Source organism: Cynocephalus volans, chromosome 9, assembly GCF_027409185.1.
Source record: "Cynocephalus volans isolate mCynVol1 chromosome 9, mCynVol1.pri, whole genome shotgun sequence".
NCBI lineage: Eukaryota > Metazoa > Chordata > Mammalia > Dermoptera > Cynocephalidae > Cynocephalus > Cynocephalus volans.
Window position 1 is genome coordinate 93,341,935 of NC_084468.1, and position 23,931 is coordinate 93,365,865.

A 23,931-nucleotide genomic window follows, 5' to 3' on the forward strand; every position below is an offset into this window, starting at 1 on the left:
CTTACTTTTTGCCACTACAGTCTCAAACTTTGCAGTTATTCCATAGACTATACTCACCGAGTTTTCTTCATTTTATCAAAGAGTAATGATCATGCTTACAAAATTTATTACTTTTTCTCATACACCAAGGAAACTGGAAGTCAAAAATTATACTCAGAGCTAGCTAAATTAGGGCTATTCATTTATTTTAGAAATCAATTTTAGCTTAAAAAAAGAATTACCATGAAAAGACATGGGGAAACCTTAAATCCATATTGCTAAGTGAAAGAAGTCAATCTGAAAAGGTGACATCCTGGATAAGGCAAAACTACAGAGACAATAAAAAGATCAATGGTTACTAGGCATTAGGAGAGAGGGAGGTATGAATAGGTGGAGCACAGAGGCTATTTAGGGCAGTGAACCTATTCTGTATGGTACTATAATGGTGGATACAACATTATGTTTGTCAAAATCTATAGAATATACAACACAAAGAGTGAACCCTAATGTAAACTATGAACTTTAGTTAATAATAATGTATCAATATTGGCTCCTTAATTGTAACAACTTTAACACAAATGCAAGTTGCCAATAATAGAGGAAACTGGGGAAGGGAGGAGGTGAGGGAGTTTATGGTAATTTTCAGTGAAATTTTTCTCTAAACCTAAAAGTTCCCTAAAAAATAATCTGTCAATAATAATTTAAAAAGAATCACACTGGTTCTCTAAACACATTTTTTACCCTATAATGAGCATACATGTTCACTATATTTACCACTCTGATATTCCTATGCATGTAACATGAAAATTGGAGTTATTACTTTGATAGGAAATGCCTGCTTAGCAATACAATAGTGTGCTTTTGTACAAAGTATTTTAAGGAAAATATCTGCTTTCCTGTTGGAAAAGTTTTTGACAAAATATATTTCCTCTGTCCCAGTCTATGTGGTTTCATGTCAATACAATTTGGCTTTACAATTGGCAATTTCTCTGAACTTTGTCCATTCTGAACCCTGTAACATATAAGATGTCCTAAACATGCGACTCAAGTTTAGCTTCAGAACCTTAAAAATACATTGATTTCTATTATTGAGACCCTTATCATTCCTTTCCAAGACATATTTAAAAATATATAAATAGTAGCACTTCTCAGGCATGATAAGATAAAAAGGCATAGGGCTCTTGTATATCATAGGCAGGATGTTCTAACAGCAGAGAAGAGAGTTGTTTGTAGCCTGTGAGAATAAAAAACTAAGTTTTCATCAGAAATGTGAAAGTATTACCATTTGTACTGAAATTTTTGAAGAAATCCAAGAAAATCAAAACAAAAAGGCAAGAGAAAAAAAACACCTTCTACTTTCAATCTCTATGTAAAAAAACAAACATAAAAATGATCTGTCAAAATGGAAACTGAATTCATGATTCCAGAGTCATAAATTATCCTTAGGTTGATTCTAACTCTCTCATTCAGATTTGCCCTTCATAAATTCAGGGTGAAAATGTCTTAAGTTTGTTTTTCATAAAGCAACCTCTAGCGATGTTAATATAAATAAGCAATGTTTTATAGTTTGCAAAGAGATAGAAAAAGACACTGCTATTATGACAACCAATTTACTGATGAGAAAACTAAGCTTAAAAGTGTTAGATGATTTCTTTGAGATCCAGCATAAAAAAACAGGCTAGCAGGGTCTTCTTCTGAATCTATATCCAGTGTTGTTTCAGGTTTGCCTGCTGTCCCATGTAGAAATTGTAAACATCTTCAACAGCATGTTCTTAGAAATAAAGTAGGATGGCACACATGGCATATACCCAGAGGGAACAATACTAATGTGGGATAACAGAATCAGATTACACATGACTGAAACATCAGAATATCAAGTGTCCCCTAGTTATCGCTCATTTACTGCTGGGAATGAAGAGAGAGGAGGAGGTTAAGCACAACCCAAGGCAAAGGGCACACCACGTCAAGGCCAGAGGCTGACATGTAGTGTGCAGGGAAAGTGGGAGAGTTCTGAGGAGGTGGATGTGCTCTCCATGAAGACCTGCCTGCCTCTGACACCCCTCACTGGGGCTGACTGAGACAGCATCTCCCTGGAATACAGCCAATCTCCAAACATGGTGCCCCAAGTTCCCTGCAGGACAAGGGCAGTAGTTTAATGGATCAGTGGCATTCAACCCACAGGTTTTGATCAATCAATTTAATGAGTCATGACCAGCATTAAAATTTTTTTTTTAAAAAAAACAACAATAGAATAGCACAGAGCGCAACAAAAGGAAAGGACTAAAATCTTAAAATATCATACTGCATTACCCATCATAAGAGCATTTATTCCTGAAACTTTTTTTTTTCTTTAGGACTATGCATGTCGGGGGGGAGGGGCGTGTATACTGGGTCACAATGTAAGATCTATTTTTTTCTCTGTCAGAAAAGTTTTAAAGCCATTGGCCTCCACCCTAGACGATGCTTGGACAGAAGTCCAGCAATCTGCGTCCGGCAGCCCGCCGTTGATTCCAGCTCTTTGCTTGTGTGCTCCTGCCATTCCAGGGCAGACTCTCCAGCCAGGCTTCCCACTAACCACGTCATTAAAGTACCAGGACTGAAAAAGTGAGCAAGGACAATACAGTCAAAGCCACTTCTTTTCATTAGTTTTGTTTAAAACCTACTGACACAGTCGTCATCATGACATTGTAATCTTTGATAATACATTTTGACATACACAAATTTAGAGCTGAAAGAAAGCTCTACATATAGTTTGCCTCCTACCAGTCTTTTAATCAACTCAAGACAACTGAGTTTAATTCTTCCCCTGAGTTTTGTACTTGTAGATTTACACAAAGCATTGCTTTTCATTATTTGAAAGGCTTGTATTAGAAGTCGGAGGGTCCAATTTCCAGTGAGAATTCCTTTGTCACAGGCACTATCTGTTGTACATAGGGCAGATCATGAAACATATCCCAGTCTGGTTCCCTCATGTATAAAATGAACGAGTTTAATTAGATGATTTCCAATGTGCCTCTCAGGTCTACCTATGCCCTATTTTATTTTTTTGTATAAGTTCTTAAAACTTTTAGGTAATAAAAGGTTCTCTTGGTTCTTTTTATAAAGGATCTTGAATAATAATAGTTAAGCACATTTAAATAATTCTTAGTTATTAAATATTCGATCACTTTTTAAAGATTTTATCAAGTTGAAAGTAAATGTTAAGGAGGTTTTTCAAACTGAAAATTAACAAATGATCATTTATGAAATAACAAATAGCAAAAAAAATGATATTTAGTTACATAATTCAAGTTATAAAAATAAATATTTTTTAAATATGAGCATAAATCATAGTTATGTGCACATTCTAATCAGACGCATTTCTGTAGCAACAGGCCCACCATAGAAAAAAAATTTTAAGGCAATTTAAACCCCAAGCATTCAAATAAGTAGGGTTAAAGAAACAAAATGCACCTGTCTTGATAAGAACCAACACAACTTTCCTTCATCACCAGTGAGTGATGAAACAGATCAGAGCAAGGGAAGAATGAGGGACAATCAGATTTGATTCTTACACCATGCAGTAGTTTACAGACTTTTTTGGTAGCTTTGAAAAATTATAATAACGACTTGGTTGCCTGACTCCTGACAATCTGAGGTTAGACATAAAATATCACTTCACTGAAAGAGAAAGTAGAACAGAAGGAAAAGACCGTGGAGAGAGCCTGAAGAAATGCCCACAATTATAGGTAGGTAGTTGTAGAGGAATCAGTAAAGAAAATAAAGAGAAATGAGCTACAGAATAAACAGAAATAGCATAATATTAAAGTAAAGGAATAAACTAGGTACAAGGAACAGATGACAGACTATAGCGTACAGAGGATGGTTACTGAAAAAGACTTTGGATTTCAAGAGACCAACACAATCCTTTTGAGCTACACTTCAAAGTGTTAAGATGAAATGAAATTAGAATGAGTAAGTAAAAACTATTATTTGAATGTAACTAATTTCAAGTGATTTTAAGTGATAATTTTTCCCTGTACCTTCCTATCTGGATAAAGTTTTTTGGTTTGTTACCAGACAGAAACACTTACTGGCAAACTGTTTCAATGTTAAAAGATATTTATCACATATTTCCATGAGATGAATTTTACTCTCAATTTAACATTATTAAAATATTTATAATAAACCTGAATCATAAAAAATAACTCAAAATTTAAAAAAATAATAAAAACAGTGGGGTGGAAATAATGAGCCCCTAATTTCTGAGTCCTCCTAGAAGAGACAGCTGACTCTCAAAGAGGGTTGTCAGCCTTCCACATACCCAGCAAGCTAGCCAGGCCCATGCACTATTGCAGGAGCTATCTTACTTTAGAGAATATCAAATTAATGCTGTTGGCAGTGGGCTCTAACATGTCATTCAATTGTTTTGGTTCCTGTGGTTAAATAACTGGTATTGATTGCCTTGGTTGTTAGGGTCTTCACTTCCTGGATGTATTTTCAATGTCTGAGACACCCTTGCTTCTGTGTTCTTTCCGAAACTTCACCAATTACTCAATTATGTGTTAGTTTGCTTATTTTCTGCAAGACAGCACTGATTTACCATCCCTCTTAATGTTAACATTCAATACAAGAAATGTGACAGCATGTGTGTGTATGTTTATTTTGTCTTGTTTTGTTTTACAATTCTTAGCCTTTGTGTAATTGAGTTGATTTGTTTCCGCCCTGTACATCATATGTGTTAGTTTAGTCACCCCTGCCCAATCTGGTGGGGAAGATGAAGTAGCCACTTGTTATTTGGTGTACAGGCACTTGACTTTACTTATTTCTATAATGGCAGTAGTAATAATGTCATCAGCACAATAACTAAGTGCATTCCCTCTTCAACATGTTTCATACATGTTATCTCATGTGATCCTCACTATTACCAATAAATTAAATATTGTTACCATTATGGTTGCTTATTATGTTGTTACTGTTATCCCTGTTTTACAAATATATATACATATATAGGACTAGAGAGATTAAGTGACTTTTCCAAAGATGTTCAGCTGTTAACGGTCAGTTGAAATTTAGAACGTCTCAGGAAACTGCAGTGCTATGATGCCGATACAGATGATCTGAGTCTCTGGAAGGCAGCTGGGAGGGGTCAAAGGTAAGGAGAAAGGAAAAGCAATAGCAGGCTCTAAACCTAGGTGTGTTTCCCTGTCTGATCAGGATGTAAGTAATGCCAGCCGAACCAACTAGAAGCCATCATAGAGAAGCCACTGAGAAGATCTGTGCCTTGCTGCTCTCCATGGGCACATGTGGAACTCAGATTCAGGGAGATGGATACAGGGGAGTGGGTGGTTGTTGGCAGGAGAAAAAAAGTGAAAATAGGGTTTATACAACAGTATCCCTTGCGACTTAATACAACATCATAATTTAATGGGAAAGAGTAGAAGAGAGAGAGAGAGAGAGAGATTTTGTGTGTGTGTGTGTGTGTGTGTGTGTGTGTGTGTGTGTGTGTGTTTCTTGATAACAGTGAAGTTCTGTGGTAGGGAGGCGAGTAGAAGTAGATAAAAATAATGTACTGCTATGGTGCCTGCCTTTATATCCAGGAAGTACTAACATATTTTGAGCTGCTCAGAGTAGCAGCTGGCAGAAATAGAGGGTTTGGGTTTTGTTGAGGCTTTTAATGAAGCTAGGATTATACCAGTGTTATTAGAAAATACAAGAGGAAAGAGTAAAAGGAAAGTCATGTTCCCTTTTAAATTCAGAGTAAGGTTAGCATATTGTAACAGCATAGCCTGGTGGTCAAGTTTATGGATTCTAACATTGGATTTCTTAGGTTTGGACTTCAGCTTTTTCTACTTACTGCTGTGTGACTTATAAAAAATGCATCACCTCTCTGTGTCTCTGGAAAATTAATTTTTTAATCATATATCAAATATTTCATCACTTATAAAAATAAGGATAATACTAGGACTTACTTCAAAGGAATTAATGGAAGTGAAGCATTTGGAGCCGTGCCTGGCACAGAGCGAATAATCAATTAATGGTACCCCTAACTATAATTTAATGTGTGTCACAAATACTTGCAAGCCATTTTAGGTAAATAATATGTCTGAAGATGACTCACTTCCATCCTCCAGAAGAAAAAAGATTCTTCTACATGATAAAGCATAATGAGAGCTAATGTCTCTTAGAAAATTTTTGGACAGTGCCACTTTGAGAAGTCACTTTTCCTAACTGTGATCCTTTAATTTGTTTGCCATTTTATGTACTTTTTTGTTTCTTTTAGACAGAGTAAGGACAGCTAATTGCATGATTATAAAACATTTCAATTTAAGCTATTCTGTATGCCAAATTATAATACATTAGTAAAATCAACCAATTAGACACTGTAAAATATTTAAAAGAATGTCTGATTTACATTTTCCCTTTTATTTGACCACGGACGAGAGAAGAGTAAGATTTTTTTAGAGTTTGCTATTTTTTGTGCTTTTGCTCATTTTATTTCTGCATTTATTATTTGTACCTGTGGAGAAAATATAGGAAAATGGTCAGGGCCCCTCAGATGTTCAGAATCTTGCCTAGCATTTGATGTAAATATGCATGTGTGCCCAGGTGTTCCTTGTTTATTGTCTAATGTAATTATGCATGTGCACCCAGGTGTCCTGGGTTATGGACTTAAGTATAAAGAATGAATGGCTCTGATCCACAGGACCCCCACCCCTAGGATGCTGCTACTGCTGCTGGAGGCTGTTGCTTCAATCCGTTGCTGCCAATGCCCCCGGAATGCCCTGAGAGGCCACGGCCACTGCTACTGCTGCAGACTGAGTTCGTGTCATCTGCCAATGGCTCCTAGGATCTTTCCCAATTGCCTAGCATGGACCTGCATGTGAGGGGTCTGGTGACCCAGCCTTTACAATGGGTGTGAAGGATTTGAGCCCTAGCCCTGACAATACAAATGGAAATTTAGTATAACTAGAATAATGAAACGTTTTGGCTTTAGCGTAGCTATTGCTGTAACCCGACAACTGGTGTAGTTGCGTAGCTTTACAGGAGCATATATATAAATCTAAACTAGTATTAAGATCCCACAAATATCTGTTGTACAAGTTCAGCAGTTGTGTAATAAGTGTTGGAATGGCAATTCTGTTTTTAGTGCTACATAAACTAATTACTTGTTAAACACAACAATTTAAATAGGACATTGAAATCTCCCTGCCTTAAAGTTTTCTTGGATTCAATTTACCATTCCAAGGGAAAGAATTTATGGGATAAGCTTGCCAGAAGGACATCTGATGAGATATTGGCATGATCTGTGTACTTCACATCATTGGTTTGAACCTTAAGTGGACAGTGACCCAAAAGTTGTGAGCATGAGAGACTCATTGGGAAGCCAGTATTTAAAATATTTGGATGGTGACTTTTCTTCCTGTGGACAGATGTTCTTCCTATCAAAAAAATAATAAACTCCTAAATGTTGTATCAATTGACCTCTTTGTTTGAATGAATGGTTCATATTTGTCCTAACAAAACCAACAATTAGAGAAAAATGTCATTCTGCTGTAGTTCTTAGCAAGAGTAGACAGGAGGAAAAGAAAATAGACTTCTGCTGACCTTAAATAGCAACACTAAATTTTCATTATACATTTCATATTTAATCTTTCTATGTAATCTTAAAGCAATGCTATACAATCCAAAAAATCAACCTATTAATTACTATTAATCATATTTCTTTTTGACTTTTGATTCAGATTTTCTAAAAAGGACTCAGTAAGAGGCTCAGACAGACACAAATGTCACAGATCTTCTCAATGATCAGATAAATAACTAGAAGCAGGTTTTTCTCCTTTTTATATGATAGAGCTATAATGAAATAAAACAATTCTAACAGGCCACAGGCAAAAATAAGATTGTAATTCATTTTAATGTTACCTCAATACCAAAGAATGAACAGCTATTAAGAGACTGAGTCTAAAATGGTAAACATGAGGGTACTTCAAAAAGTTCGTGGAAAAATAAGATTAACACATAATACCTATCCTTCCATGTACTTTAAGTATTATAAATTTCCTCTACAATTTAACAGATTATTTTAATGTTCATTTAAAATAATTGTGTAGGGAAAACAAGAGGAAGCACCAATATTCTCCTAGTACAGAATATACCAGTTACTCTTCTATGACATGGCCTTACCTACTTTAAAAACCATAAGATTTGAAACATCCTGGGAAGGAAGAGAAGAGGCAAAAGTTTGTATCGGAGGGGAATACTAAAGACTATGTCAGGGTAAGAGTCACAGCTGGAGTGAGTTTAAGTAGCTTTGTCCTCTTGCTCTCCCTATTCTAGCACAGAAATAAAATGATGTATGCACATACTTAATCGTTAAAATACTTTCCTTGCTATTGATGAGGTAAATTTCCACTTTTTATCAACTATCAATTCTCTGTGGTTCACAGTGAAAGAAAAGGAATATTAATGTAGATGGTTTCAAAATCTTTTAAATTATTTTGGAAAGTTTAATCTTAATAATGATTTGCTTCCCCGATTATGTTTAGTGTCAGTTGATGTCCAAACAGGATAGCAGGGATAAGTTGGGATGGGTTAAAAAAAAGAAAGTCATGGATAATTTCAGACAGTGAAGAGATCACCTACAGAAAATAGAATATATAGTTTATTTCAGTGAGCACTTTCATGAATGTTCCTGCATGCAAATAAATACAGCATTTTTTAAAAAGAAATTGCAATCTGCAAGTATCAGTGCTCATTAACCAACTCCCTCAAGCTTCCGCTTCCATGCATTTCAAGAATTTGTGTCTCACATCATAACTTCATGCAAACCGCTGACCTTCAAGTGTCCAAGTTATATTAGAAAATCATAGAATCTGAATTTATATTAAACCAGTTTCAGCTTCTTTTTAGAGAAATATGCCAGAAAGCTTATCTACATTTGAAGTATAATTATTTGTCATTGTTCTATTGATCACTTCTTTAAAAAATTCAAAATGCTATAGCATTGCATTTAAATTAAACTCATCTGCTAGTCTCAAAAAGACATATCAAGGAGTAAAGACTAAAAGAAGTAATTACAAGCACAAATTCAAAAGTTTTTCATTCACACACAAAAAAATTATGAATTGCAAAGGCAAATTGATTTTTATCGCTTCTCGGCCTTTTGGCTAAGATCAAGTGTAAATTGATTTTTTAAATGCTTGGGTTTCTTAAAAAATTTGTTTTGAAAGTGGATTGTAAAAGTCGATACCTCAAACTCCAGGAGTGATGGTGTTCTTAATCAAAATATATTTATACACATGACATTAAAGATTTTGTTTAAAATTACTTTTGATGTAAAATAGTGAAATAGTCTTCTCAGGAATTGAAATTCAAAAATATTGAAATATATTAGTATTTATATACATAACAGTAACCATCCTACAACTTGATTTACTACATATATATATATGAACTACCTTTAAAAACCTATTAGCAATAGGTGGAAATGGAAAGTCAAATTAAAACATTGTAAATAATCTAGCAAAGTCATTTTTGCTAATTTGTATCAATCACCTGAATACTACCATTCTTAATTGTATGTAAGTTTCCATCAGAACTCATAGCTGCGTTTTTGAAAGCAAACCTAAAAATGAGAACTCTAACACCTCTGGAGGACAGTATGTTTTTTCCTGGGCCCTATAAATCTTTTCTAAAATTTAAGGGCACATTTCCTAGGAGTGATTCTGCAAATAATCCACCTTGCCTACAGAACAAAACTTCGATAAATAAGAACCTTTCTCGTATGAAATCAGGCTACGGTGAATCAAGAAAACCTTGGAGCCCCTTAAGTCTCATTTTGACTCTTGTAGATTAATGAATTATTAAATTTCTTCAATAATATCTTCTGCAATGGCAATAAAAATTTTTATTTTAATTATCCTGAAAAATTAAAACAGACAATTGTTCAATTTCCATTTACGAAAAAGAAGACCGAAAATTAAGTTTCTAATCTGTCTACTTGGAGTTGCATTCCACAGTTTCTTCTTTCTGTATCTCTGAAAGGCATTTATTTCAACATCGTCACTCAAGGATAAAGGGGGGAAGGGCGCGGTCAAACTTACTAGGCCTCAGGTTAACACTATAGACTCGATCAGTTGGTACTTTACTTTCAATCTTCTCAATCATACTTTGCTACTATGATGGATGAAAATTTAGCCCAGCTACATTTCAACTTGAGTGTTTCTCTATACTAAAAGCAAGTGGCACCTTTCCTATTGAATAGTCTTTCTAATTTCCATTCCATTTCTGAAAATAAGAATACTAAGAATTTTGGCAACCACATAACTAGTGGAACAAAGACAATAAAGAGACCCATAAATATCCAATGAATTCCTTTTTCTACTTCTAAGGAGAGAGATTTCTCTCTATCTTTCTTCATAACGCTATACAATTTTATCGGCTAGACAAGTGAGAAGGCTGAATATACGAAACATAATCATTTATCAGCTATTCTGCTATTCAACCTAACATTTTGTTTTGTTTTACCGTTATCTCTGATGTTACAATTTCCTCACAAACCAAACGTCAAATTTAAGGATCTGTTGTTACAGCTAAGTAAGTATAATAAAATATATTCCATAAAAATGCTAAGTTATGGAGGGCACATCAGAAACTCAACTCATTTGTAAAATAAGTAAATACTCAATTTGAGAATACACACGTATACTTGCAAATGCTTCAAGAAGCATAATTAAATAGGTATTTGGAGGGATAGCAAAATAAGCATACATATTTTATACCTGTTTATATAGAGATATATCATCAAAACGTAAAGGGCCTGGGATGGATTCCTCAGTCCACTCTGTGTGCTGCCATGGCGAGTGACAGTGCTTACATAACTGATAATTTGACAGAGGAACATCAGGTGTTAGAGACCAATGGTGTGACAGAAACAAAAGCACTCTATAGAAACTCCCAGAATATACATGGATTAGAATTAAAAGGAACCTCAAAAGATAACTGGGTCCGTCCCCCTGTCCTTAGCGGAACTGCACATTAAGCTCTCAAACAAATAACATGGAATTTGAAGTCAGTAGCATTAGAGAAGTCCTATGATTTGGGTTGAGAGTATCCATTTTTTCTAACCCGTGCCCCATCTACTGATTAACTTCTAAGAGCCCTTAGGTCCATTGCTATTGAAAATGTCAGGGGTCTAGGAGAGGAAAGGGTAGTGAGAATGGGCACGTAAGCAGAGGTAAGTGTACTTGTGTGAGGACGTGCAGCGGTTATTTATGTATGTAAGTGTATGTATGTAGTTTCCTTGAGACCTTTAAAAAAAAATTCTGTGATTGCAGACTTTGTAATCCTTTGAGAGGATAGCTGAAATGTTTGACATTTCAAAGCTCTGGGAAGCGTTCTAGAACTGCAGAACTAGTAAAACCGTCCCCGTGAGAGGGCGGTAGGGGGCCAGCCTCAGCCGAGTCTTCCCTCGCCGTCCATCCAGGACTGGCTCTCGCTGTCAGCATTCACCCTGCCGCCTGCGCTGTGGGCAGGGGCGGCGCAGGACACAGCGCACAGATCTGCAGCAGCGATCTCCTCTGAGGACACAAGGAAACGCTGATCTGTAGGGCATGGGCCGCCGCCTGGGGATAACAATTGTGCTGTGCGAGGTGCGTGTGCGTTTGGCAAACTGACTTTCGGTTTTGGCTTCCCACAAAAGGAGCAGAAGGGGGAGCTGTCCTGATTCCCAGTGCCCACAGAGCCCCCTCTCCTGGCCGCTGCGCGCTGGCCACAGCTGGTGCCTAGTGTGCGCGCCCGTGTCTCTGCGTCTATTTGTGTAACTGTTCGCAAGTGACTGTCAATCTGTCTGACAGAGACGCAGCGGAAAATTGCCTTTCGCAAAAACGCCTCCGGCGTCCTTGCTATACCGCTGGCGCGTAAGACGCTGTCATTGTCACTTCATTATTTTGCTTCCTCCCGGATGATTTATTTACGATTCTACATGAGTGAGAAATGCGCGTCTACTGGAGTTGTTTTCTGACCGTGACCTTAGTTCTTTGAAGTGAGAAAGTGGTTGGGGAGGGAAGAACAATCTGGAAAGGGGTAAAATCCCGCTCCGCATCGTAAAATGAACTTATAAACCAGGTCTGGTTTAGCGCCCAGGACCTGGACTCGGACTGTCAATAATGACATCCCGCTCTACCACTTAAACTAGCTGTGTGCCTTGGGCAAATTGCAGATCTCTTGTGCCTCAATTACTTCATTTGTAGAATGGGAAAGCAACAGCTCCTGGCATATCGAGAAGTGAAGATTTAATGAATGAACGTGTAAAACGTTTAGAACAGTGCCTGACACGTAATAGTTGCTATGTATCGGCTGCTATTCACGTAAGCTGCATCACCGTGCTAAATGTAACGACCATTCTGGCCACTTTCCTCACGGGAACGCTCTAGATCTTGATATGTGCCAAAGTCCCAAAGCACAGGTGAGACAGAACTCTAACCCTCCCACTCCGTGCAGTGCAGAGCAGCAGCCACCCTGACGCCCCCGCCCGCGCAGACCCGGCTTCAGGAGCCCCTCCCCAGCGGCTGTGCGCGCTCCACCTGAGGCAGCGCTGGAATGTTGCCGGGAGTAACGACAAAGGGCACGCGTGAGAGCGCTGGTCCCTACCTCTCCTGGCTGAACAGTGTGTTTGGGGGGTTTTCCTACCTGCCCCAGGTTTTTGCCCTTCTTACTGCCGCCGAAAGCCAGTCCTTGGTATATGCCCGCAGATCGATTGGAGGCCTGGGCAGGCGTCTCCCCGCCCAGAGAGGACTTGATGGAGTTGAGTTTGGCCCGCGAGCTGCCGAGCTGCGAGCTCTCCACCATCAGCACCGCGGCCAGTAGGAGCAGGCAACGGGACGAATCCTTGCCCCGCATCAACGCGGCCATCTCCCAGCGAGAGGTCCCCAGGGAGGCGCAAAGCCTGGAGGGGTGCTAGTGCAAAGGGGGAGAGGATCCCAACACGAGACCCCTCACTCGGGGCGCGGGGACTCGCGGACTCTGCTCCCTCGACCCTTCCTGGCTCGGGGTCCCAGGACCCTGTGAACTCAGTCTCACGCCTCAGGCCAGGAGGGAGCGCGACCCAAGCGAGACGCGCTTCTCCACCAGGGCAGGAAGTTCTGCAGTAACTGGAAGCAATCAAAGGCTAGGCGCCTTCTCGCCGAGGAGGCGTCACCGGGGTGCGAGAAGACCCAGGCCGGCGGATCGCACCGCTTGCGTTGCTCCTTGCCCCGCACCTCCGTGGTCCCGCTCGGATCTCCGCGGTTCAATCCTCCTCGTGACTGAATCGGGGGGTCCGCACCAGTTCCTTCTCCTTCGGCCTCGGCTGCTTTTCTCTCTTTTCCTACCCTTTATGTCTCAACCTTTGCAGGACACAAACCCTCCTTTTGAAGGTTAGCAGGCTCTGTAAAGGGGGATCTGGACCCTCGAGATCTCAGGCGAGCCGAGGTCCCCCTCGCGCGCACTCCCAGTCGCCCCGAAGCGTTGTTCCCTGGTTCACACGGGACAAGCCACCGCGGCTAGCGTCGCCGCGATGCCCGGGGAGCGGACTTGCGCTCCGCGCGATCTCCCGCTCTCGCTCTGCTCTCTCCCCCCGCCCTCTTTGCTTTTTATAGCTTCCAACAGTGGGGTTTTTTTTCCTCCGCCCCCAATTCAAGAGTGACAAAGAGTGAAAACGTTTCTCTCACCCCCACGCCCCCGCCCCCTCCTTCCCCCGCCGCTGTTCTTTCCGCAGCGTCCCCTCCTGATTCTCCCCCTCCTCACCCTCCCACTCCTCCACGCCACAACGATTGGAAAAATGGGATTCACCCCTCAGAAGAACATTGGGGCTCCTAATATCTCACAGTGGGTGGAGGGGCCTTTGGGAACAGGCAGAGGGCAAATGTAGAAATAGAGAGGGGCAAGCTGCCAACAGGCGTCGTGACCGCCATCACCATTGCTTAGGTCCTCCAACCCATCCTCAGCCCCTGACTTCACGACGAGCGCTGGAAAAGCCCTACACGAACTTTAGAGAAGCGAGCGTTAATATCTAATATCGTGTTCTGTGTGCGTTCAAGTTTGGTTTTAGTCTGTGCCTCCCAGGGAGTGTGTGAGGCTGTGCCGTAGAAGTGCGCCTGGGGTGCCGAATGGACCAGGATGGGCTTTTAGAATGAGGGCGAGGAGGACCAAAGGGGGAGAAAGATGAGCCTATTCTCTCCCTCCGGAGGCGTTTGGATCTTTCCAGTCTCATCCCTCTCCACTCCTGACCTCGCCACACACATAGCATATGTCTATGTCTCTGAGGGATTGGGAGGAAGAGGATGCCCCGGGTACGCTCCAAGGTTTGGACCTTACAGCTGGATTGGGCATCTTATACCGTGCCAGGCAACTGTCCTCTTTGCAAAGAGAAAATCCCAGACAGGAATGAACTGAACGGGGGCAGGGAGCCTTTGAGGTCCTGCTTTCCTCGGTTTCCTGCCTCCTAGCCCCTGGGAATTCCAAGGGAAGCCTTTCTTGTCATCCCCGAGACTTCCCAGGTCCGGTTCTCTTCTGCGAAGGTCGAAGGCTGCTCCGCGAGGGACTGGGACGCGCGGCTGCGTGGCACTTGGGGGCGCCAGTGTCAGCCGCTGTGCGAGGTGCGGAAGCACGGCAGGACACGAGCCGTCCCGGCAAGCGCTAGACTTAGTGAGGTTTGGCCGTCAAGAGCCAAGGCTTCCAAAGCAGTATAAGGGGTTTTTCGAAAGTTGTTGCAAACATGTTTAGAGGCATTAAGGTCCCGGAGCAGAGAAATCGAGCTACAGAGCCACAACTTGGAGTTAGACGGTGAGGCTGGCAGCGAGGAGAGAATGCCCGCAGCGTGCTCTTCAGAATTTGCGGACCTGGGTTCCTCAGCTTTCACACCTGATCTTGGCACACACCAGCATGTCCAGGAGCACAAATGTTAACATGTCGCTAAGTGACAATGTTAGGGTCCCTTTTATTTTCCCCCAGACAACGCTGAGACTTAAGTGTGGATTTAGAGATGGTCTCTCTCAGACAGCTCCAGTTTTGCCTATTTCTTTCCTGACCTATGTATGAGTCTTTCTGCCCTGGAATTCTCCATTTTCAGAAAGTTTTGTTTTGCTTTGCTTTGCTTTGCTTTTTTAACATACAAGCAAACAGGGATTAAAACTTGATAAACCCTGTGGCATGTTTTCTTATCTTTGGATTGCCTTAGGTTAGAGATTTTCACATTTTAACGGTATTTTGTTTGTTTTTTACTTTTTAAAAATATGCCTAGGAATAACACATGGATGACCCTTGAGGACATCATGCTAAGTGAATTAAGTCAGTCAAAGAAAGACAAATACTGCATGATTCCACTTATATAAGGTATCTAAAATAGTCAAATTCATAGAATCAAAGAGTGGGATGGGGGTTACCAGGGGCTGGGGGGAAGGAAGAAGGGGTAGTAACTATATCAATGGGCATAAATAAGCTCTAGAGATCTTTTGCAAAACATTCTTCATACAGTCAACAATAATGTACTGTACACTTAAAAACTTTTAGAAGGGTAGATATAATGTTAAATGTTCTTACCATGATATGTATATATGTAAAGTTTTACATATATATGTACACATATGTCTATATACACACATACATGTATACACATTCAAATATACATATACATACGTGTGTGTGTGCACATGCACGCCCAGGAATTAATTTTTAAGTTTGTAAGAATAAGGGAGGTATTATAGGCACTAGAGGAAGGCAAGGAAAATGACCCCTACTCTGTGAATAAGTATGGGGGATTCAGAGCTTATATTTTGCCTTCATTCTGATTTGCCAATCAGGAAATATTACAGAAATGGAGAAAATTAAGTTAGGAATCTACTGGTTTGAATATTTTTGAAGAGTATTTTAGAACAAAAGGAAAAGTCAAGATATAGCTAAATATTCATATGTAGGCAATAAATCACTCTACGTTCACTTGGAAGGGTGTATGTAGACTTTGACCATAAGTTAAAGAATGAACTCAAATGAACCAAGAGAAAATTTAAAGATGTTTTGCCTGTTTCTGTCACTTCCCTCTTTCCTTACCTCCATCCAAAATAATGTTCCACATATCGAGGCCTAACTCTTCTTATATGTACTGCTAAACAGAAAAGTCATGTCAAGATCAGTATGGTTATTCTCAAGAAACCCCTCAGCTTTGAGTACCACAATAAAAGATTATCTCAGAGGCTAATGCAGCACTCCACAAGCTCCAAAAGCAAACTTTTACAAATACAGTTAAAATCAAAGTTCACATGAAATTTACTTGCACAAACATTTTCTCATATAAAACAAAATCATGCATATGGAATTAAATGCTAAAACATACACAACTACACCTTAGGCTAAAAAAGAGGCAAAAATTAATTTTATTCATGACCCAAATGTTTTTTGTAAAATTGTTTGACAGAAACGGATGCATATAACCCATATGTAGACAGGTAGATATGCATACACAAAATCAACTAACTGCAAATAAACATAATCCTTTGGATTACTGTCATAACCCCATATGTGTTTTTCCTTGTGTGTTTTCTTCAGTATAAAGACACAATCCTATATTTTACTTGAAAAAATAGATTTAGATTTTTTTACACCATTTGCAATAACATAATTAGAGAGTAAATGTATAAAAACAAGGCTGAACAGAAGTAACGAGAGGGCCCTCTTATACAGAATAAAGTTCCTCTGTTTACACTTTTTTCCTTTGGACATACATTCCCTCCTCTCTGCTCTTCTAGTTGTGAAGCCACTTTGATTGCATAGAAAAGCCACAACTTTCTCACCAGTTACTACTGGATCCTGGATACTTCTGAACACTTAACTCTCAAAGGCAAGTTAAATGTACAATTTGTCACCTTATTCTTGTTTACCGAAACTTACTGTTTTTCATCCCATTCTCTCTTTTCCTGCATTAGTGAGTGCTTTCTAAAATAGCCTATTTATCAGTTGCTCAATGCATTCACTGTACATTCATTAAGTGCAAGTCCCTGAGGACACAGTGTGCCTCTAGCCCGTCTCAGGAGTTGCTGCTCTGAGCCTTCCTCTATTCTCACCTACTACTGAATTATGCCAGTCTCAGAGTTCAGTCTCTCACAGGATATTTGCAAGATGGCTTGAGCCTAATGGGAATAAAACAGATTAAAGATACCCTCCAGAGTACTTTCCTTTCCTCAGAATTTACATGTACATCTTACTAATGTACATAGAAACAGTGGTCGTACATTTGTGGTTGAGCCCAAAGAAATGACCCTAGTGATGACCAGTTTAGGGTAGTAAGAACAGAAGTAGTGTATTATGCAAATTTGTGAAGGGAAATTACTTTTTGGTAGGTTTTATAGGACCCCAAATCATCTTGCACCAAAGAATGGACATGAGAGACCTTCATGATCTTGATGGATGTTAAGGAACTGGAAAATAAGATTATGTGAGTTTCCTTCTCCATAGTAAACCAAGCTACCTGTTTCTGTAGCCTAGTAGTACTCATACTTTGGGTCTTATCACGTAAGAATTTTATGTTTCTCACCCTGCCTAAAGGACAACAGTATCATGTGTTGCTGTCAATTACATTTTAAATTATTTGCAACAAATATAATCTAGCACTGGCTGTGAAAATCTTTTGTGTTTCTTGATAGGAATAATTCTTATACCAGATATGAGAAATTATCTTTCTTATTTAACCCCTCTGCTAGTTTCAGTTGTTAACTCTATTCTGCCTTGATCTCATGGACAACAGGACCAGCTAATGAGAAAAGACATTGTCCCTTACATTTGAGTCACTAGCTGTGCTTGACACAAACCTGCACACATGAAATGATTCAGGGGATTTCACAGTAAATCAATCAGAAACATAGTAATTGCTCAGCCAATGGCTTGTCTTCGGAACCTTGACAAATCAGTCATTCTTCTCAATACTTTATCTGCTACCTAAATGAGAGAATTATTGAACAAATATTTCCCCTTGAGCCTGAACCCAACTAATTAAAAAAATGCAAATAACATAATCTGAAACTCAGGCAGATAAACTGATTCTTGTGTATGGAAGTAATCATAGGTGAAGTTCAAATTAGAAACAATCTCTAAATTTTTAATACCAAACCCTTCCTTTTATGATACACAATTTCTGTTGGTTCCATACCCTGCAAATCCTTCTTGGTGGCCCACTTCTTACTGCTGAGTTCTGGAAGACTGTTTCAAGATTCATCTTTGGAAACACTACTGAAGTACCAAGTAATACTTGGCAGTGAAAGGGAAATATGTTTAATTCTTGAATGAGATTCAAGTGCAAGAAATATCATCTTGATGAGCAACAAAACAAACAAACTTTAGATAATCTGGACCAGTGGTTTCCGGACTCTGTTCTTTAGATCTCTAGGGTTCTGTAAAGATCTCTCAAGGAAGTTAAGAGCTGTAGTATTTTGGATAAGACCTCAGAGGAGAAAGATCCAGCAACATTCATTTTTAAATGTCTGTTTTGGTTATTGTTTTTATTTGGGGGAGGATTGTGTTTGTTGGTTGGTTGGTTTTAATTAACTGTTTAACTGCTCAGATTTAGAAGCCACAGTGAGTTGGGAAAAATACTCTGTGAAGCTTCAACCTGCCAACAACAGGATGGATTGATTTCTACCCTGTTATTATTAAGGATTATTTCCAAGACAAACATTACTCAAATGGGAAAACTATTCAAAATTTGGCAGTTTATTCAGAAGTGATTTGGTCATTTGAAGTAGGGAATATTAAAAAATGGAAGGGCAGGGTAGCTAATCCAGTCATGGTACAATATGTTTGTTCCTGATTAAAGATATGGAAAAATTTAACTATACTCATACCACAAATAAAATAAATTGCTCTATAGATTGAAAAATAATGGTACAACTATTTGCAAAAAATAAGAAAATAGGTTCCCAAGTGGCAACTCAAAATCTATGTTTGAAACATAACTAGGCTTGGTATCAAAATAAAAAATGTGTTTAGTTTATCTTTAGAAGATCATTTTGTAATAGACCTTACTTTTTGATACTGTAGGAATAGGTTAAAATACCTAAGCTGAAAAACAGTTTGGTGTATAAAAAAGTCAAGATACTAAACTTCTATCAGTTTTAAGGAATTTTATAGATAACTGGCTTGGAATATATAGCAATAATCAAAATAATAATAATAATAAAATATATTGAATGCTTACAATGTGTCAGGTGTGTTAAATACTTTACATGTATCATTTTTTATTTGTATCCCACAGTTTATACCTTTAAAACAATGAATGTACAGTCCAATATTAAAATAATACTGAGCAAAAGAGTAGTTTGCAGCACAGTGGGTTCCCATTTGTAGTTACAGATGCCGGTTATGGCAACAATGTGGAGTGCACATAAAAAAAGGGAAATCCATCATAAGAAATTGGAGGTGCCTCTGTATCCTTGCAGTAGGGCCCAACCCTGACTCCTCAGAAGGAGCCAGATAAGTCACTTGGTAAAGTGCTACAAATAACACCAAAAATAGGAGTATATTATTACATGCATTCCAGCTTTGCCTAATATAGTAAAATTCTTGAGACTAAGTGATTATATAGCAGAGAACTTAAAAAGGCCTTCTGCTATAAGGAAGGTGTATTAGGTTTCTAAGGCTACCATACCAAAATACTACAGACTTGGTGGCTTAAACCACAAAAATTTATTTCCTCACCATTCTGGAGTCTAAAAGTCCAAGATCAAGGTGTTGACAGGTGTGGTTTCTTCTGAGACCTTTCTCTTTGGTTTTCAGATGGCCCCCCTTCTCACTGTATCCTTACCTGATTGTCCCTTGGTCTGTGTCCAAATTCCTCTTCTTATAAGGACACAAGTCATATTACATTAGGGTCTACCCTAAAGACTTCATTTTTATTTAATGACCTCTTTGACAAACTTATCTCTGAATATAGTTACATTCTAAGGTACTGGGAGTTAAGGCTTCAACATGTGAATTTGGCAGAGAGTTGGGAAGGGCACAATTCAGCCCATAACAGATGGATTTATAGACATAGCACATATTAAAACATTTTTTAAAATACTAACATTTTTATAAAAAAGGCATACAGCAATCTACCAGAGTTCCTAAACTTAATGGGGGAACTGTGTTATATGTTCACTTAAAAACATAATTTAAATCTTTTTTACTACCATTTACCTCTGAGTCTGTGTTAATGATAAAAACTTCCTCATCTTTCCTCTGTGTGTGACTTATGGGTAAATTTTAATTCAGCCAAGTGAGTCTCAATGTTGTTGTCAAGATTCCAATGGGGTTCTGAAACAGAAAACAAAGAATACAGGCAATTTGCCAATAAGATACAGTAATTTCTACATCTTAAAAAAGTAACTATTTAATGAAAGATGGAAACAATAAAACACAGGAGTACATGATATAAACATGAAATCAGCTCACATCCAGACAAGCAACACAGCCAGCTGAGACACCCGGGGGTCCTGGGACTGGAGATGAAGGACAGCCACACCCCCACTCCCAACCAAATCTTAGAATGTACTTATTACCCTTTTCTGTGGGGGGAGTGATCTGCTCATGTCCTTCATGAGCAGATCACTCCACCAAATTTCTACTTATATTTTTGTCCACCAAATTTCTACTTATATTTTTCTAATTTATTTTTAAGTGTTCTTTTTGCAATTATAATAAATAAATAAAAATTTTAAAAAGAAATAAATGAAATCATTGTAGATCAAAGAAAAAGGAAGCAACAATCAAAAATAGAGTGATTTAGCAATCAGCAGGTCATTCTTTTACTAACTTAATTTGTCCAATTATTTAATTTGATTTGTTCAATTTACTCACTAAACTAATAGTCACTTGGAATCACAGTATCTTTAATTAATTCAAGACAGTGCTAAATATGTGAAAGCACAGGGGATATCTAATTTCATTGAAACTTCTTATGAAATCATTTTTAAATATATGTGCACTTTACCACTTAGTGTTTAAATTATCAAGAAATCTGAGTTGGAATAAGCTGTAATTTAGTTTCCTTTTTTGTTATTGTTCTTTCTGAGATCCATAAAATGTATTTTGTTTTTGAGTGTAAAGAACATATGTGCAGGTTTGTGTAGACCAAAGATCAAATAATATCTGCTAGAACATAACAACTGTTTATATGTTACAGCTAAAACTAGGTTAGCCTTGCTCTCCAATATCAATATTGTGTATTTCATAACTAACAAAAAAAAAATTCTCAAATTTTCGGTCAATTTGCCTATTAGATATCAAAATGTATACTATAAATATGATCTTAGCATGTATTAGAATTATTTAAAGTTTTAAAAGTATTTTTTTGTCTTATAATCTTGAATATATTTTCCCCCCAGTTAACACTGGAGCTAGCATCAGGGCCAGAGATATGTTTATAAGACTCTTTCTAACATGCAAAGACAAGACACGTTTAGAACCTTTCACGCACTACTTCTAAATTCACTGAATCACCTGATTTTCCTCCTATACGAGGTTACTTCAAAAAGTTCGTGGAATTAAAAGATATGACTCTTTCCATGAACTTTTTGAAGTATCTTTGTATGTTACTATAATTTTAATAGGTCATCCATTTAAAAAATCCCACTTCTGCAAGTTCCAACCAAAAGTTATGTTTGTTACAGTCCAACACTCTTCATTCTCTTTAGCCAAGTCTAGATACAGCCTAAGACTGCTAATTATAAGTTAACTTGGATGATATCTGCCACTTACTTGTAAAGCACTTCCTGACCATAGCAGACATGTTCATCTGATTTTCTGTTTCAATGGCCATTCAATGTTAAGATGCCTTCAAGAAACCATTCCAAGTAATGCCTCTAAATAAGTCCATATATATGGGAGATGAAAATTGCAACTCATCATGACATTATTCTCTGACAACAGAAGAGTTCCTGTTTTGGTGGTTGTTGTTTGTTTTTTAATATCAGTATTCTTACAGTTATTATCAGTCTGAAAAATGAGAGGTGCAAGTTTATGCAGCAGAGGGCAGTAATGTACACTTATAATGGTAAGAAAAATGAAGAGCTAGAGATTATGAAAACGTAATTTTTTTTCTGGAGAAAAGTATTTAAATGACTTTCTTATATCAGTGTTATTGCATGGAAAAGAACTGATTAATTAATTCACCTATTCCTCCCATGCAAAGGTCCGATATTTCTCAAATAATAGATTGCCAATGTTAAAACAAATTGAGAAAGTTTTACCTTATCCAACTATACAAATAGAGTCATCTTCCTTTGTAAGGATCTATGCAGAGGTTGCCCATATGGCATTATAAAAACTCTTCCAAACTACTCAAAAACAAAGGTAGATATACAGTGGTGAAAATGATCCAAAGGAGGTGCAGAATGCACTGGAAATTAACAACCTACTTAATCTCACTTGCTACTACTATATTCTCTGACTTTCTCTGGCTACCTGAAAAAAAAAAATGCAACAAGATCCAAGGACCTTAGTACTTATCTTCCTTTAGTTCCTGTGACTGCCCTCTGTCCCAATAATATTTCCATCTTTTTGTCCTGGTTCTTTCAAAATCTACTTCAACAAGCTGTTTTCCTCCTCACTTACTCTGATTTTATCCCTTGTTCTACTGTTTGAGATAAGCCATCAAACAAAGCAACCCCAACACAAGTGGGGTTGTTATTTTAAAACCTGATAGGTAAAAATTTGAAGGTAAAATCTGGAAATGCATCATGGTGTAGTTTTTCTAACTTTTGCATTACTACATAAAATCCAAAAAAGACACAAGGATAATAAAACCAAATAAAAAACAACAGCAATATACACAGAGAGAGAGACAACAGCTATAGTAACATTAGTTAACAAGAACAAGGTGAGTGGAAAAGTTACAATATTTACAAGGCCCACATCATATCAATTTCTGTGAAAGAGGAAATTAAAGGAAAAACACTGGAGTTCTGAGAGCAGAAGAATCCTCACATCTCCAACAGTTTTCCATTGGAAATATCACAGCCAATCTGAGAACAGTAGACAAAATCAGGAGGAAATGGTTTCTGCAGGTTCTAAATCAAGGAACAAAGCCCCTCAATGAGGAGAAACTTCTGGGAATAGAATGCAAATTGAAGAGGCCAGGGACAATAGGACAAAAGGGAAAAGTGTAAATAAAAGTGAGCAGGGGGAGAAAATAGATCTCGAAAATAAGAAGCCATATTTGAAATCACTTTATAAAAATAATAGAAGAGGAAGCACTAGGAGAAATTAAGCTAGTAAACTTATTCTGCCAAACCTTCTCTCTACTAGCAAAGAAAAACTTATTTGACTTAAAAATGGGGAGTCAGAAAGTACTGTAGCCCAATCTTTTACAAATTTAATGCAAAAAAAGAGAATAACGACCAGAACAGCATCACTACAAGCAAGCCAAAAAGCAGTGCTCAGAAAACATATAAAAACAATAACCTAAAATTTCAAAACACTCTAAAATTAATAAAAATATTGAAACTATGAATGAACATTATAAATTAGAAAAGCTCTAATATTATGTTTTAAGAAAAGAAAGATTTAAAAAGAGATGTAACAAGAAAAATAATTTCAGAAATGAAAATTAAACTGGAAAGAACAAAAAGCAGCATATAATGCTTTAGAAGAAAAATATGGGATGGGAAGGAGGGAAATTAGAAAAATCAAAAAGAAATAAGGACAGAGATAAAGAGAGTTCAAGAAAAATAGTAAATATAGCTGGTAGGAAAAAAAGATCCAATATACTTATAATAGTTTTCCCTAAATAAGAAACCCAAGAAAAAAAAAAAAAAAGAAAGAAAAAGAAACCCAAGCAATGGAACAAAACAAATACTAAAAATAATAATTTAAGAAATCTTTCTAAAATAACAAGAACAAAAACAAAAATATTTGAAAGTACATATGACAAATTATACAGGGGAAAGTCAATCCAGGATGAACAAC

The 23,931-nt window shown here is 37.9% G+C and overlaps 1 protein-coding gene across 1 annotated transcript in view; it reads right to left on the minus strand.

Annotated features, from left to right (window-relative positions):
* Window positions 1-13,572, minus strand: part of DKK2 (dickkopf WNT signaling pathway inhibitor 2) — a 94,144-nt gene extending 80,572 nt beyond the window's left edge. The window contains exon 1 of the mRNA XM_063108368.1: window positions 12,652-13,572. Within this exon, the coding sequence (XP_062964438.1) occupies window positions 12,652-12,873 (222 nt within the window). The 5' untranslated portion in view covers window positions 12,874-13,572. The remainder of the gene's footprint in view (window positions 1-12,651) is intronic.
* Window positions 13,573-23,931: the final 10,359 nt, after the last annotated feature.